At 41.0% G+C, this 17,331-nt stretch overlaps 2 protein-coding genes across 2 annotated transcripts; one reads left to right on the top strand and one right to left on the bottom strand.

Annotated features, from left to right (window-relative positions):
* Window positions 1–3,228: 3,228 nt before the first annotated feature.
* Window positions 3,229–11,074, bottom strand: lin54 (lin-54 DREAM MuvB core complex component). The gene is made up of 14 exons (XM_068574365.1): window positions 10,974–11,074; window positions 8,418–9,181; window positions 7,913–8,024; window positions 7,656–7,786; window positions 7,082–7,237; window positions 6,602–6,812; window positions 6,112–6,185; window positions 5,575–5,763; window positions 5,291–5,382; window positions 4,657–4,728; window positions 4,444–4,546; window positions 4,206–4,343; window positions 3,913–4,115; window positions 3,229–3,471 (listed from the first exon to the last, which is right to left on the bottom strand). The coding sequence occupies exons 2-14, from the start codon at window positions 9,159–9,161 to the stop codon at window positions 3,270–3,272; spliced, it is 2,427 nt and encodes an 808-aa protein (XP_068430466.1). The 5' UTR covers window positions 9,162–9,181; window positions 10,974–11,074; the 3' UTR covers window positions 3,229–3,269.
* A 1,159-nt stretch (window positions 11,075–12,233) lies between these two features.
* Window positions 12,234–17,205, top strand: cops4 (COP9 constitutive photomorphogenic homolog subunit 4 (Arabidopsis)). The gene is made up of 10 exons (XM_068574047.1): window positions 12,234–12,378; window positions 13,011–13,090; window positions 13,200–13,351; window positions 13,454–13,557; window positions 13,649–13,802; window positions 13,894–14,044; window positions 14,152–14,322; window positions 15,473–15,588; window positions 16,030–16,114; window positions 16,652–17,205. Exons 1-10 carry the CDS (start codon window positions 12,305–12,307, stop codon window positions 16,783–16,785), a joined length of 1,221 nt encoding a protein of 406 aa, XP_068430148.1. The 5' UTR covers window positions 12,234–12,304; the 3' UTR covers window positions 16,786–17,205.
* The last annotated feature ends 126 nt before the right edge of the window (window positions 17,206–17,331 follow it).

Below are 17,331 nucleotides of genomic sequence, written 5' to 3'. Positions count from 1 at the left end.
GAGTGCAGTACCGCCACCTACTGGCTAGGGTGTGCTACTGTCGCTCCAAATATATATTTATATTAATTGGATATTTTTCTATTATGTAAAATGATATATATATATATATATATATATATATATATATATATATATATTTATATATATATATATATGTACATATACATATATATATATGTACATATACATATATATGTACATATACAAATGTATATATATATACATATGTATATATATATATGTATATGTACATATATATGCATATACATATATATGTACATATACATATGTATATATATATACATACATATATATATATATATATACATATATATATATATATACATATATACACACACCTCTCGCTAGTGTTGTCACAATATCAGAATTTTTAACATCAATACATTATATTGAAAAAAAAAATATTTTTTTGACAAAGCCTTACCTTTTTTATTTTAATAAAAGATTAATTGCGGTGTGTGTGCTGGTATCGTTACTGTAGAACGTCTGTATTTGAAACAAATGTCAATTTACATACTTTATCTGCCTCGTACTATTTATTTTTACTTTTTCTATTTATAAGTACAATATGTTAAGGTTTTAAACTCAACACAAACTCTTACAAATGAGTTACAGGCTCAGATGACTATATTCACCTTGCAGCAGATGTTTTATCGATGGCGAGGCACTTTGAAAAATGTCCACATCCAGCAGTCTCAGAGCAACATGAGTCATTAATAGTCTCGGTGTCCACCTGATGATTTCAAGTAAAAAAAAAAGCATCTTTGTTTTTGGCCTTCATCGCCTCCCGAGGAAAAATATCAGCCTTTCTAGCTGCTAAATGCTTTATTTAATTGTTGAATAAGCGCTAAAATAATAAATAAAAAGGCATTTCATCACATTAAAAAGGAAATCAGACACATTTTCAGCTTAAAACAATTACATAGTTTAATTACTGTTCCAAACTCAGGAGGGCGTGTGTTCAGCCGTGTGGTTAGTAAACGTCTTGCTGAAGAGGCGGCACGGTTGGGTTCTATCAGTTGAAGTACTATCAGGAGCAGTCAATATAAATTAATTAGTGTAAACAAAAAACTAAATGGGTGAACATTACATAATTACAATAAAAAAAGGGTTCTAAGTGGGGTAATTGTGCCTTTTATGTTATCATTATTTAACATATTCCAGTAGAACGTAAAATTAGAATTGAAAAAGTTTGTCTCAGGCACAAACCGAGCAAACCAATGCATGACATTTGCAGGAAGAAAAATCCTTTCGTCCTACTCCGAATGCACCTTCCCTCCTCTCTGAAATGTTTTGCATACTTTTTGACGTTTTAAAGTCACACGGGTTCCCAACAAACCCGACATTTACCCAGCAGATATTCTGACGCGCCACAGAAGGAAAAGCACAGATGCAAATAATAACATGAACAATGCGTAAATCTTATCAAGTCTTGAACACGTGTGTTCTCATCGGCCTCTCGCTTAAACGTAAACTCTTTTTCAGTCACATGACAGAAGTGTTTGTTTCGTCTGAGCGTCGCTCCTTCGCACCGGTTTGAAGGAAATAGTGATCGATTACATGAATCCTAAAATGATGCAATGGACGAACTTGTTTCTTTATTTTTTTTTTCCCCAAGTCAAAGCCCAAAGAGACGGTCAGGTACGACGGCAACAAGCAGCAGAGCGTCAAAGTTGAGACGCTTTTAAAGCAGCGACTTTAACTTTTGCATTGAAAAATGGCAAAACAATAAATTGTGAAAGCTCCGTCACGACTCGATAAACAACAAAGCTCAAGTTTGTTTTATTCCAAATGTCACTATTGAAGAGCTATCAAAACAATACGTCAAATTTGTGAGACGCACAAAATAATTTGTAATTTTAAATAACCAGGAGGTTATTCACCTTCAGTAAGAAGGATGAGTAAGAAAATAGATTTTGGGGCTTTTTTTTTTACATTTCCCATTAAGATTTTTCTTTTACGGTTACAATTAGTCGTAAATGGAGTGTTTACATTTGTTTTTCACTGAGTGAAAAGCCCAGAAAGCACAGACACATTATCTTTTGGAGAATACCGGTGTGTATTCTCTCTCTGGAAGACGTTCATAGCGTTGCACCGCGTTGCTGTCGTGAAAAGGTGGCCGACACAAAGGCTTCCTCCGCCGCGTGTGAATGTCAGACTACAGAAATGACGGACATGGCTCCGCCCACACAATCAGGAAAGTGACGAGCAGTTCTGTTGTTGGATAGTGGCGACAAAGACAACACAGAGATTTCGAACATGCAAAAGAAAACGTTATTAAATGGCAGCTGTGCTTTTTTCCTGCTTGTGAAACGTCAAAACGGGAGTCATTTCTCCCCGGTTTGCTCTTCCTTCGTGACGCCCGTGGAGCATCAGAGACTCCGGCATCTGCTCAGTGACACATTAACCCGCTCACCTCCAGTTAGGAACATCGTCATGTAGGTCTTCATTTTCCATTCATCGTGTTTTAAAAACGCATGTGACTGAAAAGCAGCGCCGGAAGAAACGCGTAGCGCCACCGATCCGGCCATCTTCAAGCTACTGTGAGCAGTGCTGTGTGTGTTTGTGTGTGTGTGTATGTAAATAATGCATTCATTATGTGTGTGCATTTCTACTCGTTTCCATGAAAAAAGAATGTCGCCTAGCCTCGGTTAATAATTAACAGTTCTCTGCACTATAAGCCACACATTTATACAGGTCAAAATAAATATCAAAAAGATACTGTTTGTCTACTGTAAGCACAAATGATTACATACAAATTACAGAGGTGTATGGGGCAAGAATAAAATAAAATGGAAGAAAACAAAACGGATTTGATAAGAGCCCTGTGGGGAACATAAAGTGAAGCAATCCCTGCTCAGCGCTACCTCTTTCGGCCGCTTCTGTCCATCGCAGCCAGGCGAGCGAGTCGGAGAACGACCTTGAAGGTCCGTCTGAGACGTGGAGCTCCGTCCGTTTGACGTCCGTTTGACGCCCGTTTGAAGCCCGTTTGCAAACCTCTTTTCCGTGTTTGTTATTCCAGCTGGCCTCAGCCTGTCCAAGGCAAGGGGGGGGGGGGTCTACTTTCAGGCCATTGTTCCGCCTTCTGACGAGAGGGACGACCCGTTTCCCTGCAGGAGAGAGACCCCGGGGGTCCGAGACGGAGAGTGATCCGTTGCCTCCCGGCCCCCCACTCCCCTCCACCCTCCCTCCCCTACGCAGCAGGGGGTTAAGTTAGAGGGTGGAAAGATCGCCAGAGTGCCCGCGGCCTAGCAGTTGATGGAGGCGCAGTCGGCTTTGGCTTTCCCCGCGGAGCTGATTATCCTCATGAGGCAGTGTCCGAACTCCTCCAGGATCATCCTCTCCGCCTCCACCTGAGGCTGGTTAGCCTGTTCGGCCTTTTTGGCCTGCTCCAGCAGGCACTCGCACGTCGCTTCCAGCACCTCCTTTGTCACAAACGTGTACGGCAACCTGCGGGCGAAGCGGAGCGCGACACTCCGTTAGAAAACACATCATCCTTCATGATCTCGGCAAAGAGCGGCCCCCGTAGCGAGCAAGGAGCGCGCACAAAGGGGTTGACACCACGAACATGTCGGCTAAACATTAGTAAACAGGAGAAAATGTTCATGTTTTTTATATCTGTTTGTTATTAACTCTGCGCCAACTTATCGGGAGCTGTGTTGGAGCTGCTCGGACGGAGCCGGACTGAACGTTTGGCCGTGATATTGCGGTGGAAAAGTGATGAAAATGAGCTTGTTCACCTGAGTGTCATGTTTCCATTAATGCTGATTAGATGCTGGAGCCAATACACAGACCGAGACAAACTAAAACTCCTAAATTAACTCAAATTCATCATCCTTATCGTAGTGCAAATGATGAGTCTTGAAGCGTAAAGAAAAAGCGTCACGGTACCTCCCGCCTCCGCTCGAGATCACGGGCGTCGTCCTCATGAGCAGGTCTGAGATCTGCGACGACAGCTTGGTCTTGGCGGCGGTCTGCTGCAGCACCCTCACTTCCGCGGCGTCGGCCAAGTGCATCAGCGTCTTCCTCTCCGGGCTCTCCTCAAAGTTCTTGCAGCCGATGCACTTGCAGATGGACGAGCACATGATCTTCGCCTTCGGAGGGGAAATAAAAAGGAAACGCACGCGTGTGAATAACGGTTAGAGAAAAGAAAAGAAAGCGAAGGAGAGCGAAGGAGAAGCCACCTCGTAACACTCGCAGTAGTTCTTCAGGCAGCCCGACCGCTTGCAGTTGCAGCCTTTGCTGTGTCGGCGGTCGGACTCTCCCTCTTTGCCTTTTCCGATTTTGGGTTTGAAGGCCTCCGGGTTTCGGTCCAGACATGTCTGGTAAAACAAAAACAAAAAAACGCATTTCCAACTGTGACTCATCCGCGTGACAGGAAATAAAACTACGACGACACATCTCACAATCCTCCTGCCTCACCTTTATAGCTTTGAGACGCTCCGTTTCGTGTTCCAGGTTATTGAAGCAGTTATTGCAGTTACAATTATTGCAGAACTCCCCGTTTGCAAAGCAGTCGCAGTATCTACAAAAAAAGAGAAGAAAAACACAAAATAGTGCTCCTCAATCACAAACACAGGTGGACCGACAGTAACAACACATGTAAAACAGTCGATGGGTCTAAATGATACTCACAGCTTGAGACACTGCGACTTGGTGCAGTTGCACGGTTTCCTCGGTCTGGAGGTCGTTTCTGCTGTAGACAACCTGTGAGCCAATACATACAACATATAGATTTAAATGAAATCAAAGCATGTTAAAGTTCACAGTTCAGAAAAGTCAGTTTTAAAACAGTCTAACCTTTTGTTCATATTTGTATTTATATGTACAGAATGGGTATTTTTGAAAAGTACAAGGAAGCTTCGTTTTCATTTGAGTTTTGGCGACCCCTGTGGACAAAGGTGGTAGTGTTTCCACGAGCACAACCGCCTCGTGATGTAAAGATCTGCAGCTGCCAGACTCCCTTTCAGAAAAGCTCTCATTTTACCGCAGCGGGGTCTTTACAGCACAAAGGTCCCGCTCAGCCGCCTCTCCGCCATGAATCACTTTGCCTAATGTCACGGACAATCTTCCCTTTTAATTATGGAGGTCATATAGAGGTCACATGTTTGACACTCGGTTAAATAGTCCTTAATTATTTGCATTTTATAATTTTTTCTGCCACATTTTCTGCTCAAGTGATTGTCTTTTAAAACATCCTTTTTGAATAAAAGAAAACAAACGATTAGGTTGGTCCGTCCCCCAATAACATCTGAAGTGTTTTTATTACCCGTTGAGTGGCAGTCTGGCCTGCGTCTGGATACCAGTGGACGCGGGGAAGCCAGAGCTGCTGGCGAGGGTCACGAACGGTGTCTGCTGAAGCTACAGGAGAGAAGAGAACAGAAAACAAGAAAATAAAAAAACTACTTAAACACACTAAGCCTGTAGGGATGGGCATCTCCTTCTCTCCCTCTACTTCTAAAGTACTAGTAGCAGAACCACTAACTTTGAAATGCACCACTACTTTAGAGCCAGTTCTTGTTTAGAGGGAGTTTTAGGGAGTTTTCTACTCACCTGTGTGACGTATTGTGCCGGCACGACTGCGTAGCCCACGTTCCCTCCTCCTGGAGCCGGAGCCAGGACGGTGCCGGGCGGCAGGTTGGTGAAGTTGGGCTGGATCTGCGGCAGCGGCGTGGCGGGCATGATGAGGCGCTGCTGCGGCTGAGTGGCGGCGATGGTCGATGTTAAAGGCTTCGGCGCCATCTGCAGGAAATACAAAGCCCAGGCGACGCTTGACAATACGTGAAAGCCGAGTATCGATATTCATTCATATGAACCATGAAGAGCGCTATTCGGGACGTCGGGATTAACCGATTCGTTGCGGTTTAAAAACCATAACAATGGAGGAAGCTACAATATCTGTGATTTCATGATTGCTGCATTGAAGGCCTATTCGAAATCCATTTTTGCCAGTAAAATAAACTTTATCTCACGAGATAAAACATGTTGACAAACGTGCATAACCTGCAGTAATAAATCACGACGTTTGATATTGCAATCACATAATATCGCAGCGATTCCCAGCGATCAGACATAAAAACCAGCAGCTACCTGTTTGACGCTCTGCGCTGGGACGATGGGCACGGACATCCGGACCGCTCCGGTGCTGACCACCATGGGCTTCGCTGTGGGACATTAAGACGCATTAAGTTGCAGCAGAAGAGCTTCCATCCATCCGTCGTTACCAGAGACAGGGTTCATACACGCTCTGACCAAAGGATTTCCAAAACATGTAGTGAAATCTGTGTGTAAACAGTAAAAAGTGATCAAATGTAGTATTTGAACTAACAATGAGGATTCAAAGCATACAGTAAACTTTTTTTTTGCTGATATTTTGAGCCTCTTTCTTTTAAAAGCAGATTCATTATTTCAGACTAAATGAACGACATGAACACATGAATATAACACATTTACACCACTTTTACTACACTTTGGGGAAAAAACATTTTTCAATGACTTTTCCAGGCCTGGAAATAACTTTTTTTCCCCAGGTTTTCCATGACGGTAAGAACCCTGCAGAGAAACCATCAGAAGAGGTCACCTGTCTGTATGGAGCTGGTGCTGGGACCGCTGGGACCGCTGGGATGCCCCGAGCTGCTCGCCGTGGTTGCCGTGACGAGCCGGACGTAGTGGAACCTGCTACCCGGGACCTGAATCTGCTGCACGTTGGGTTGGCCGCCGAGCGGGATGATGGTCTTGAACTGGGAGCTGCCGACTCCGCCCAAGGTCACGGACTGCACCGACTTAATATTCTGGAAAAAAAAAGAAGTTTGACAAAAGTTAAGTTCAAAGTCTTTTTACATGCAAGTATGTGTGAGGAGAGTTAAATCTATGCATGTCAAAGATGATTACAGCATGTCAGAAGATTACATCACTTTACTTTCTGCAGCCCTGAAAACAAATCCAGGAAAAGACAGATTTTGGACATCGGCACACACTTCCCTGTCAACTTAAAGTCCAGAACAGACCGCGTTCACCTATCCAAGCCGTCAATAAACGGCGACCCGAGCCCCGATCGTACCTGTGCCGTCGATTGGCCGGTGGCCAGCTTGACTGGAGATCCGGAGGTGGACTGCTGCACGGTGAGGATCTGCTGGCCGAGCGTCACGTTGACCGGCAGCGTCAGCGACTTCTGAGCGGCGTTGGCGTTCGGGGAAGCCACGGACACCACCGTCACCTGGCAGAGACCAAGAAGGGGAGAGATCCCGTCTGAGCTGATCGAACACCCGATTGATGCATAAACATCTCATGGCACGCACATCAACTCAAATAACGGCTTAAACTAAGGATGTCGTGAAGCTGGAGGGCGATATGACCAAAGATCATGGTTTTTTTTTTTTTTTATCTGGCGGTATCATATTACTGGTATTTTAGCAGGAATGTGCATTTTATATAAGTTATAAATACATTAATAATTGGTTTGTTTGTTGCCTTAAATTAGATTTAACTGATCAAATAGCGTGCTGCATTATTAGCATGCTAGTTAATGCTATTAACACAGCATTACAATTGAACACACACACGCACACACTCACACACACAGAGAGAGAGAGACAGAGAGATATTCTCGTTCTCGGATCTGTGTGTAGACTTACCTTGCTGGGACTCTTGAGAGGTGAAATAGCAATCTTTTTGCCGGAGATACTGTGTATGTTTGTGTTGTGTGGCTCAGACAGCGTGATGGTCCTCGAGGGAATCCCCGGGGAAGTCTGTGTGAGGACCCGACCTGCGAACACACGGCACAAGATTTGAGGAAACTCTGGCGAAATTACAGCTGAAATGGAATTTAAAAGTACTGCAAGCGGTCTTGACTAATGTCGGTGTCCCACAACAATAAAGCAAATAAACTCACCTGCAATAACAGGAGACACCGTCGTCTGAGGATTTAGACCTTTGCTGTTAACAGTTTTTGTGATGATAAACTTGATTGGTGCAGCTGAAGTTCCTGGTGTTTTCGTAGCAATCTGTAAAGAGATATTCATTTAGATTTATGATATGATTTATGAATAATTTCAGCATCAGCTGAAAATTGGTGATCGATTATTTCTTTAAAAAATTAAAAGTTTGAACTATTCAAATATCTATTTTTTTCCATTTTGTTAATAATAAGGCAAACTGATAATTCACATAACTAATTAGGTGTATGTTTATTTTAACATAAACAAAGCCAGTTACGTTTTTTATTGCAATTCTCTATTCATAGAGAATAGTTTGTTAACAGAGAGCAATCTTATTGGCCAAAGCTTAAAGTTGCATTTTGAATTACTTTCATTTAACACTAATATGTGGCTAGTTATCAAATATTTAAATTGGTTGTGTTTAAATGTTGCACAATAATACAAAACAATCAATGTTACCTGTACGGTCTTGAGCTGCTGGGCCTGTAATGTGGTCAACTGGTTTCCAGCACCTCCCAACACCGGCTTCAGCTCTGACCTCCCACCGATAGTCACCACTTTAAACTGTGTCGCTTGAGATTTGTTGTCCCCTAAAGTCTGTGAAACGCCCGGCTTGCCGACCGTGTGTGGCAACTGCAACACTAAAGGTTGCCCCGGCTTTCCTAAGGTTGTTACCAAAAGTTTTTGTCCTTCCTGCTTGATGACCTGCGGCGAGATACCTGCGGACTTTGCCGCTTCTGTGGCTTGAGATGAGGCCACCTTGTTGAGAATGATCTGGTGGTTTGCGGCAGAGATGGTGAACGGAGCCGTGAGCCTCTGCAACCCACTTGTAGAGAAACTAGTCCCGGACAAACTATCTGTAGTTTTGGTCATGGCTATGGAAGTAGCCATGGCTGGTTTGAGGGTGAGAAGGGATGGCGATGTGCTGGAAATTGATACGGGAAGCTGACTTCCGGTGCTGATGCCGAGTGTCGCGACGGCGGCGAGAGCCTTGGTGTTTTCTGCCGACGTGACGTTTGAACTTAGGCTTAAATGTTCTGATGCCGTCGGCGTATCCGTTTCCATCGGGACCGGCGTGTCATCGCCGGGCTCCGACTGGACCGCGCTGCCGTCTGGTTGGGAGTGAGGGATGTCCTCGATGGCCTCAGTGTCCATGATCTCATCAGGAAGGAGGCTGTTGAGCTCTGGCGACACCACGTCCATGCTTGCAAAGTCCCAGCTCTCTGTTAATCACAAAAGAGCAATTAAATAATTGCACAAAATGGTGGCTTAATGCATTTAAAGCTTTAAATAAATATTATATTTCAATATTTTAATTATTTAAATGCACTTATTTCAAATAGATTTAGGAGAAATATGCATTTACATATGCATCGTGATGCCTGACGCATGTAATGCATGCATCACGCATGTTTTACATATAGTTCATGCATTTAATTGAAATAAACAATATTTACAATTTAAATATATATATATATATATATATATATATATATATATATATATATATATATATATATATATATATATTCATGGTGCATTGCTCTCAATTTGCTCGACATAACTAATACATTTGCATTACTGAACAATAGCCATTGCAAAGAGCTTTGCAAGAAAAATAAACAAAAAAGCAAGGCAGTTAAAGCTGCATATTTGTGAAAGCCCTTTTCTTGTAAGAACTTTATGCAGGTACCTGTGTATTAATTAATCAGTAAGCACGTGATATTTGACCAATAAGTCACATTTGAGTTGCACAAATCTTTGCCACAGCCTGACAGCTGATGCTGGGTCAGCGAGGCCGCAGCGATCATCTTTGTCCTGCTGCACTCTGCTCAACATTAATCCTCCCAAACGCACGTATGAACCCGACCCACCCCACGCACGCACAAACACACACTCTATGTCTCTCACACACTGCTAACTGCTCCGGTTGTTTTCTCGTCACCTGGATGAAAGCGACCAAAAGAAACTGTTGTTTTAGTTTTAGTTTCACATAAACCAGAAGTGATCCCAGTTGGCTCAAAGCGTGAGAGCGAGAAAAAAAGCGATAGACTGTTCGCTGGCTGCGTTACTATTTCAGGCCGGGGTTGGATTTCGAAAGATCCGCCATTTTTACCTCGTCATCAACTCTGTTAGCTCTCCAGCTAACCCTGAACACTGACTGTTAATTCGTATTACATACGTTAAGCTACAAAAAACACACACACACACTTACCCACAACAAAGCAGAAGAGCTGGCACACACTGGAGCTAAAGGAAATACTTGATGGCTTCAGTGGGCTACTAGCAAGTAACAAACTCTTTAAGCAGATTCTGACAACGTAAACAATGCTAGCTTTCAATAATTCCTCCTGTCACCTGAGACATCCATCTGGATTTAAACATTTTAGCTCCAACAATGCATTTAGCACAAATGCACCAATATATATAACCAATCGGCGCATGCAGCATGTGTTTTAATGGTACACTAGTCAAGTTAGCATGGCCTGAACCAGATATAAATTACATTTGTGTTTTAGACCAAGCCGAAATAAAATTTAACAGGATCCGTTTCTAAATATTCAATACAAGGCTAAGAGATATGGTAACAGAATTTAAAAAAGCAGGAGCAGCTGACGTCGACTCGTGCTCCCGTAATGTTTTGACAGCACAGAGGGGGAAAAGACCATTAAAACAACTCTCAATAGCTTTTACTCTAAATTTAGTACTATATGTCATTAAATCGTTTGTTAGGACTCGATGAACTTTCTGTCAGTACGTATAATTATGTGATAAGTCAGTACCAGAGATTCGGCAGTTCTTCTGCGCTGTTCATTCCCGTCTAACCCCAGTTATCTTCCTCATTATGAGGAGACAACTGTACTAGCAAACTTGCTGGGCTCGCTAACCCAAGCTAGCTAGCACAACATTATACCTCCACATTCAACACACTGGTAAAAAAAAAAGTGTGCGGCCTTTCTGCGGGACGCAGTGCGGAGAAAACCGCGGGATCGGTGAACAAGTAGTCCCGCTTACCCAGAGGTTTTTTTCACGCTGGGCAACGATTCCAGATAAAACGAGGAAAAGGAAAAAGGCGATTGTTCAAAATACCGCGCCGAGCGCCATTCCTCCCTGACATTTCACAAGTAGGCCACGCCCTCCGCGCGCTACGTCACTGCTACGTAACTGTTAAAGGTGCAGCACACTTTAGCGACAAAATTGGATTGATAGATCGATAGATACATACATTGATTGATTCATAGATAGATAGATAGATAGATAGATAGATAGATAGATAGATAGATAGATAGATAGATAGATAGATAGGTAGATAGATAGATACTTTATTAATCCGGCTTTCTGATTCTTGTTGTTCTTAGTTTGTTCTCACGGTTGAATTAACTTATTGTAAGTCGATTTGGATAAAAGTGTCAGCTAAATGTTTGATTAAAGTTGTATATGTTTGTGTGTGTGTGTGTATATATATGTACATATAAATATATATATGTATGTATATATGTGTATATATATATATATATATATATATATATATATATATATATATATATATATATATATATATATATATATATATACTCTTTATCTAGAGAGCACTGATATGCATAAAAACAAAGAAATTAGAAACGGATTATTGCTACGTAACACATGCAAGGAATTTTGATAGGTGAATAGAAAAAAATAGAGTATATGAAAATGGAAAATACAACAAAATTAAAATGCTATTCTGCATTCCCAATGCTCATAGTTACTTTATTCAGCTATGCTATTATTAAAGCCAAAAGCATCAACAGGGCAAAGGAGTGTTTGCCATATGAATGCATACTTTTCAACTGACCCTCTGACAGTTTATTTTCCCCAACTTTATAAAATACTACATATCACTAATTCATTGAGCAAATGTTGAAGGATTATTATATTACTATTTAATTTGTCATCTGGCCTTCAATGTGTAAAAGACAACAGATTTAGTTATGATGACTTTGTTTTTATTAGACTTTTATCAAATGTATAAACCAAACACATTTTATTTTGTAATGTATGGCTATTTATGTAAAAGTATATGTTTGTCTTTTTTAAAACTATTTAAGAAAAAAAAGGAAATAGATGTAACGACTGGGCCCCTACAATAAAGGGCTCTTTAGTGGAAAGTAATTAATAACATTTAAATACAATTTTGAAAATACTCATAAGTACTTGTACTATAAATAGGTAAGACTTTCTATGCACGACCTGTTGGTGGTTCGATGGCGTTTGGAGGACCGGAATTCGCGCGTCAGCGCACACCGGAAGTTTCCTTCCACTCTTGGCTGACGGAGCCGGTGTCGTTGACTCTTTACTCTGCGACAATGGCGACCGATGTGAGGCAGGAGCTCGCACAGCTAATGAATTCAACTGGATCTCACAAAGATCTTGCTGCTAAGTATGTATCGCCGTTTATAAAGACACACATCACTGTGTAACAGTTGCCATACGTCCACGTGTGGAAAGTAAGCGATGGACAGAGCTAAGCTAGCGTTAGCCGCACTGCTACTTTAGCTAAACACTAAGCTAGCGTTAGCTAGGTGAACGTTAAACGTTTATATATATCTGTCAAATCACTTTATTATACAGATTGTCATTTAGTATGTGACTCTATGTCCATGTGACTTAAATGCGGTCAGTGTAAGACTGACGTTACCGTTACATTTTCTCATATTAGCGTCCAGTAGCTACTGTTTACTAGCTAGCTACTGGCTAGCTTGTTCTTTAAATGTACCTTTTTAGTTCTATGTGAATAACAGACTAACACATTATGAGCGCTAAATATAGTGCTTTTAAGCTTTGTTCATTAAATGTCCATTTTAATTTGCATTTGAATAACAGACCAACATATTATGAGCACTAAACATTAATATTGTTTCGACTAATGTGTGTATTTGGGACTGTGCATATTAAATGGTAAATACATATATATATGTTTTACAATCTCAGTCTGTTAAATGTTTTGTGTATCTGTTGCACTGACCTCGTCTAAACAGTGGTGTAGTTTCTAACCTGTAAAATCTTTTCTAGATATCGACAGATTTTGGAGAAGGCCATTCAGTTTACAGATGCAGAACAGCTGGAGTCCTTGAAGGCCTTTGTTGAAGCAAGTATGCAGTGCCAGTTTTCATTTACATCAACACTGTTTCGCTCCAAGAGTAATACATTTGGATGTCAACAGGACATCTTACCTCATTATTATTTTTTATTTTTTTACAGTGGTCAACGAAAATGTCAGTCTTGTCATCTCGAGACAGCTGCTCACTGATTTCTGCACACATCTGCCCAACCTGCCTGATGCCACGGCTAAAGCCGTGTATCACTTCACCTTGGAAAAGATCCAGCCCAGGGTCATTTCCTTTGAGGAACAGGTGAATGCACTTGCACTGTCTTGTAACTCCACTGGGTATTTTGTTGATTATTATGTTGATTATTGAAATGCATAATCATATTATGTTCTTTCACGTCCTCAGGTAGCCTCAATCAGACAACACTTAGCAACCATTTATGAAAAAGAGGGAGACTGGAGAAATGCTGCCCAGGTTTTAGTTGGTATTCCCCTGGAAACGGGACAGAAGTAAGATAGCTACTAGCAGATATATTTCCATAACTTTATTGTTTGTGATATGTTCTAAATTTTAAATACTTTTTTTTATTTCCTCTCTTAGGCAATACAATGTTGACTATAAATTGGATACATACCTGAAAATTGCCCGTCTCTATTTGGAGGATGATGATCCAGTGCAGGCAGAGGCGTATATCAACAGAGCCTCGTTGCTTCAGAATGAGTCCTCTAATGAACAGCTGCAGATACACTATAAGGTACAATGATTATATCTGCATTACTGTTACTTTGTAGTAAACAATGGTTGTAGTTGCTTGGGTCAGTGTTTAATGTTGTTTTACATCTTAGGTGTGCTATGCCAGAGTCTTAGACTTCAGGAGGAAGTTCATTGAGGCTGCACAAAGGTACAACGAGCTGTCTTATAAGTCGATTGTCCATGAGACTGAACGTCTGGAGGCACTGAAACATGCCCTAAACTGCACCATACTGGCTTCTGCAGGTACCACCAAGACGATTGTGCCTAGGGTCACATTTTCAAAGAGGATCTAAATTACAAACTTTGTGTCTCAAACCAAATGTACATCATTTTTTTCTTCTTTCTTTTAGGCCAGCAACGTTCCCGTATGTTGGCCACTCTCTTTAAGGATGAGCGCTGTCAGCAGCTGGCTGCCTATGGTATTCTGGAGAAGATGTACCTAGACCGTATTATCAGAGGAAACCAGCTGCAGGAGTTTGCTGCCATGCTGATGCCTCACCAGAAAGCCACCACAGCAGATGGTGAGTGGAGATAATTAGCTTTACGCAGCCTGAGCTGCTAAGTTGCTGGGTTTCCTATTCCCAGTATCTCTTCTTCAACCGATAGCTGTTGTATTTGCTGGGAAGGATGCATCACTTTTGAGTGTCATGTAGTGTACAGTGTCTAGAACGTACTTCACTGGATTCAATGTCACATTTCACCACATGATGAGGAGGATGTTTTATGCTGTTCAGGTCATTCTCGAGGCATATTTACTGTTAGTGAATGGAGGCACATGTTTCTGGTTTTATTGCAGCTAGGTGCCCAGATGGAGTTTAGAAGTTGATTGTTTGTCTCACAGTTTATGCCCTTAATGCTCAGAATAAAGTCTTCTAGCGCTTTTTTTACTGACTTAAATTGGTACAACAAAAAGTCCACGTCAGAGTCTTCACCTTGTGAGTTGTGTTGGCAGTAGAAATATATGTATTTCAAGCCTTTGAAAACAAGTAAAGAGTCGCCGTGACCCAAAGGACCGATCCCATAACATTTGAACAGTGAATGCAGCTTTGCAAATATTGACGATCTCTGCCGACCAGCTTACACAAACTGTAGTAGTTGAAGTGCAGCTCCTGTTTTTCATGCACGTGTTCTTCGCACCATGTTACCTGGAAACCGTTCATATTGAAATTTTCATTAATTTTGCATGTGAAAAAGCTTGAAAGGCACAGTTCAGTAGAGTGCTAAGCTGTTTTTGCTAATCTGATAGATGGATATTTTGGAAACCCATAAAACAGAAAAAATGACAGGTATTGGTGCAAGTGCTGGTTTTCTATTTTGATCCCCTTTTTTAAGCCTATATTTATTTAATTTAGTTGAATTGGCAACATCAAAAGCATGCCAAATTACTAATGGGCAGTCTCTGTTTGTAATGTATTCATCGCTTTAACTATCACTGGATTACTCTGACACTGAGGAAAACCGACAAATGTGACGACCAGGCAGGTTGTGGAGTTATAAGACGTTTCTTCCATTTGATTTCTAGACTTTATTTGTCTGGTCGTCAGATGTAAGGATATCCTGATTAAGTCTAAATCATGCTGAATGATATCAATGTACGTTTCAACCCGTCCGTCTGTGAGGTTGGCAGTATGAGCGTGAATGGTGTGTAAGATGCGTGTCTTCCTCTTGCAGGCTCCAGCATCCTGGACCGAGCTGTGATCGAACACAACCTCCTGTCCGCTAGCAAACTCTACAACAACATCACGTTTGAAGAACTAGGAGCACTTTTAGAAATCCCCCCAGCAAAGGTGAGCGAGACATCACTACGATTAATATCTTTTATGTTGTTGTTTTCTCTCTCTCGCCTTTTCTACAAACAATATTTATAAAATCACTTCACTGTGAGTACGTGTAAAAATTATATTAAGCTCTAAACATTTAAATAGTTTACTTGTGGTCAACCAACTGTTCATCTCTCTGCAGACATCAGTAAAATAACACATTTTACATTTGTGAAGCATTTTTAAACGCATTGTAGAAAATCTTAAACAACAAAACGTATGTAGTGAGATTATTTAATTTCACAATTTTAAGTTAACTTGTTTTTTTGTTTATGTATTTTATTTTTTAAAGTGTATGCATTTCAAAAGTATTCAATATTCTTTTTTTTCTGAACAAATCGTTTTTGTGGAGATGTTTATTTTCCTCAATGTGTCCTGAGATGTTTTTCTTGCTTTGTTTGTCTTCAGGCCGAGAAAATCGCCTCCCAGATGATCACTGAGGGACGCATGAACGGCTTCATCGACCAGATAGACAGCATCGTACACTTTGAGAGTGAGTTCACGGTCTGCGTGTTCTCACATGTTCGTGTTGGTGCACCAAACTTTCACTATTCTTTTATTTAAAGTGACCGTTATAATCCAGTAAATCCAATTTACGCTGTCGTCTTTATTTTTGGCATTCAAAGCTTGATTGTTTTCAAATAAAATTTCAAATAAGCGTTTCAATAAAACAAAATCCTCAATTTGATTTAAGTCATATTTAACGGAGTTGGAAGAAAATAGACTCCACTTATTTAGTTTTCCAATTATTTTTTTATGGATATTGCAAATACTTTATACAGGAATGGAGGACGGTACCACTCTGGGGATGTGTTGTATAACGGTTTAATCGGATGAAAAAGATCCCCAAAACAGAATCAACTTTTCTTTTATGAACACAAACATTTGTGTAGAATCTTGTCAGTTTCCTCACGCATGATCAGACGTGTCTTAAAGCACCAACCCGGCTTTGAACGTGTACATTTGTTGTTACAACCTCACAAAGTCCAACATATCACATGACCTTTCCTTCTTCCTTTGTCTCCGGCAGCCCGTGAAGCGCTCCCCACCTGGGACAAACAGATCCAGTCTCTGTGTTTCCAGGTCAACAACCTCCTAGAAAAGATCCGCTCGGCTGCTCCGGAGTGGGCGGCCCAGGCCATGGAGACCCAGATGACCCAGTAAAACGCCCCCAACACTGTTCCCTCAGTCCGTCTTAAAGTGTTGTCTTCCTGCTCAAACAAACGTCACCGTCACTTGTTGGACTTTTCATGAAAAAAACTCTTTATTACTTTTGTCTACAGGGAAAATAGTCAAATGTTTCTCAATATTTCCGCTCTGTGTCTGGCATAGATGTATGAAGGACTGCAGTGTAACGTTGAGCGGACTTTACCATTATTTTATTGTCATGTTAAGAGTTTGCATGTGATTTATTCACATCGTTGACATGTAATGAGGTCAAACAGAAGAAAACTTTTGCGTTCCAACATATTCTCCTGTTGTTTTTTTTTCAAACGTGACGCAACGACACACAAATATCAGTCACGTTGTTCTTCGTCATGTAAAAACATTCTCGGTCTGAATTAAATTTAAAGCGGAGAGAAATCGATTTGTTCAGCGTCTCGGTTGATTTTTAAAAAAAATGTTCTAATTCAATAAAAGGTCATTAAAAAGAGAAAAAATTCCCCAATTTAATATTCACATTTAATAATACGTTTTAAAAATTTATGA

The sequence above is a fragment of the Clinocottus analis genome, unplaced genomic scaffold (genome assembly GCF_023055335.1).
Source record: "Clinocottus analis isolate CAN_PGR_092001 unplaced genomic scaffold, fCliAna1.0.p SCAF_13, whole genome shotgun sequence".
NCBI classification, from domain to species: Eukaryota; Metazoa; Chordata; class Actinopteri; order Perciformes; family Cottidae; genus Clinocottus; species Clinocottus analis.
The sequence above is the reverse complement of the archived record's forward strand: the minus strand, read 5'-3'. Positions and strand labels throughout refer to the sequence as shown.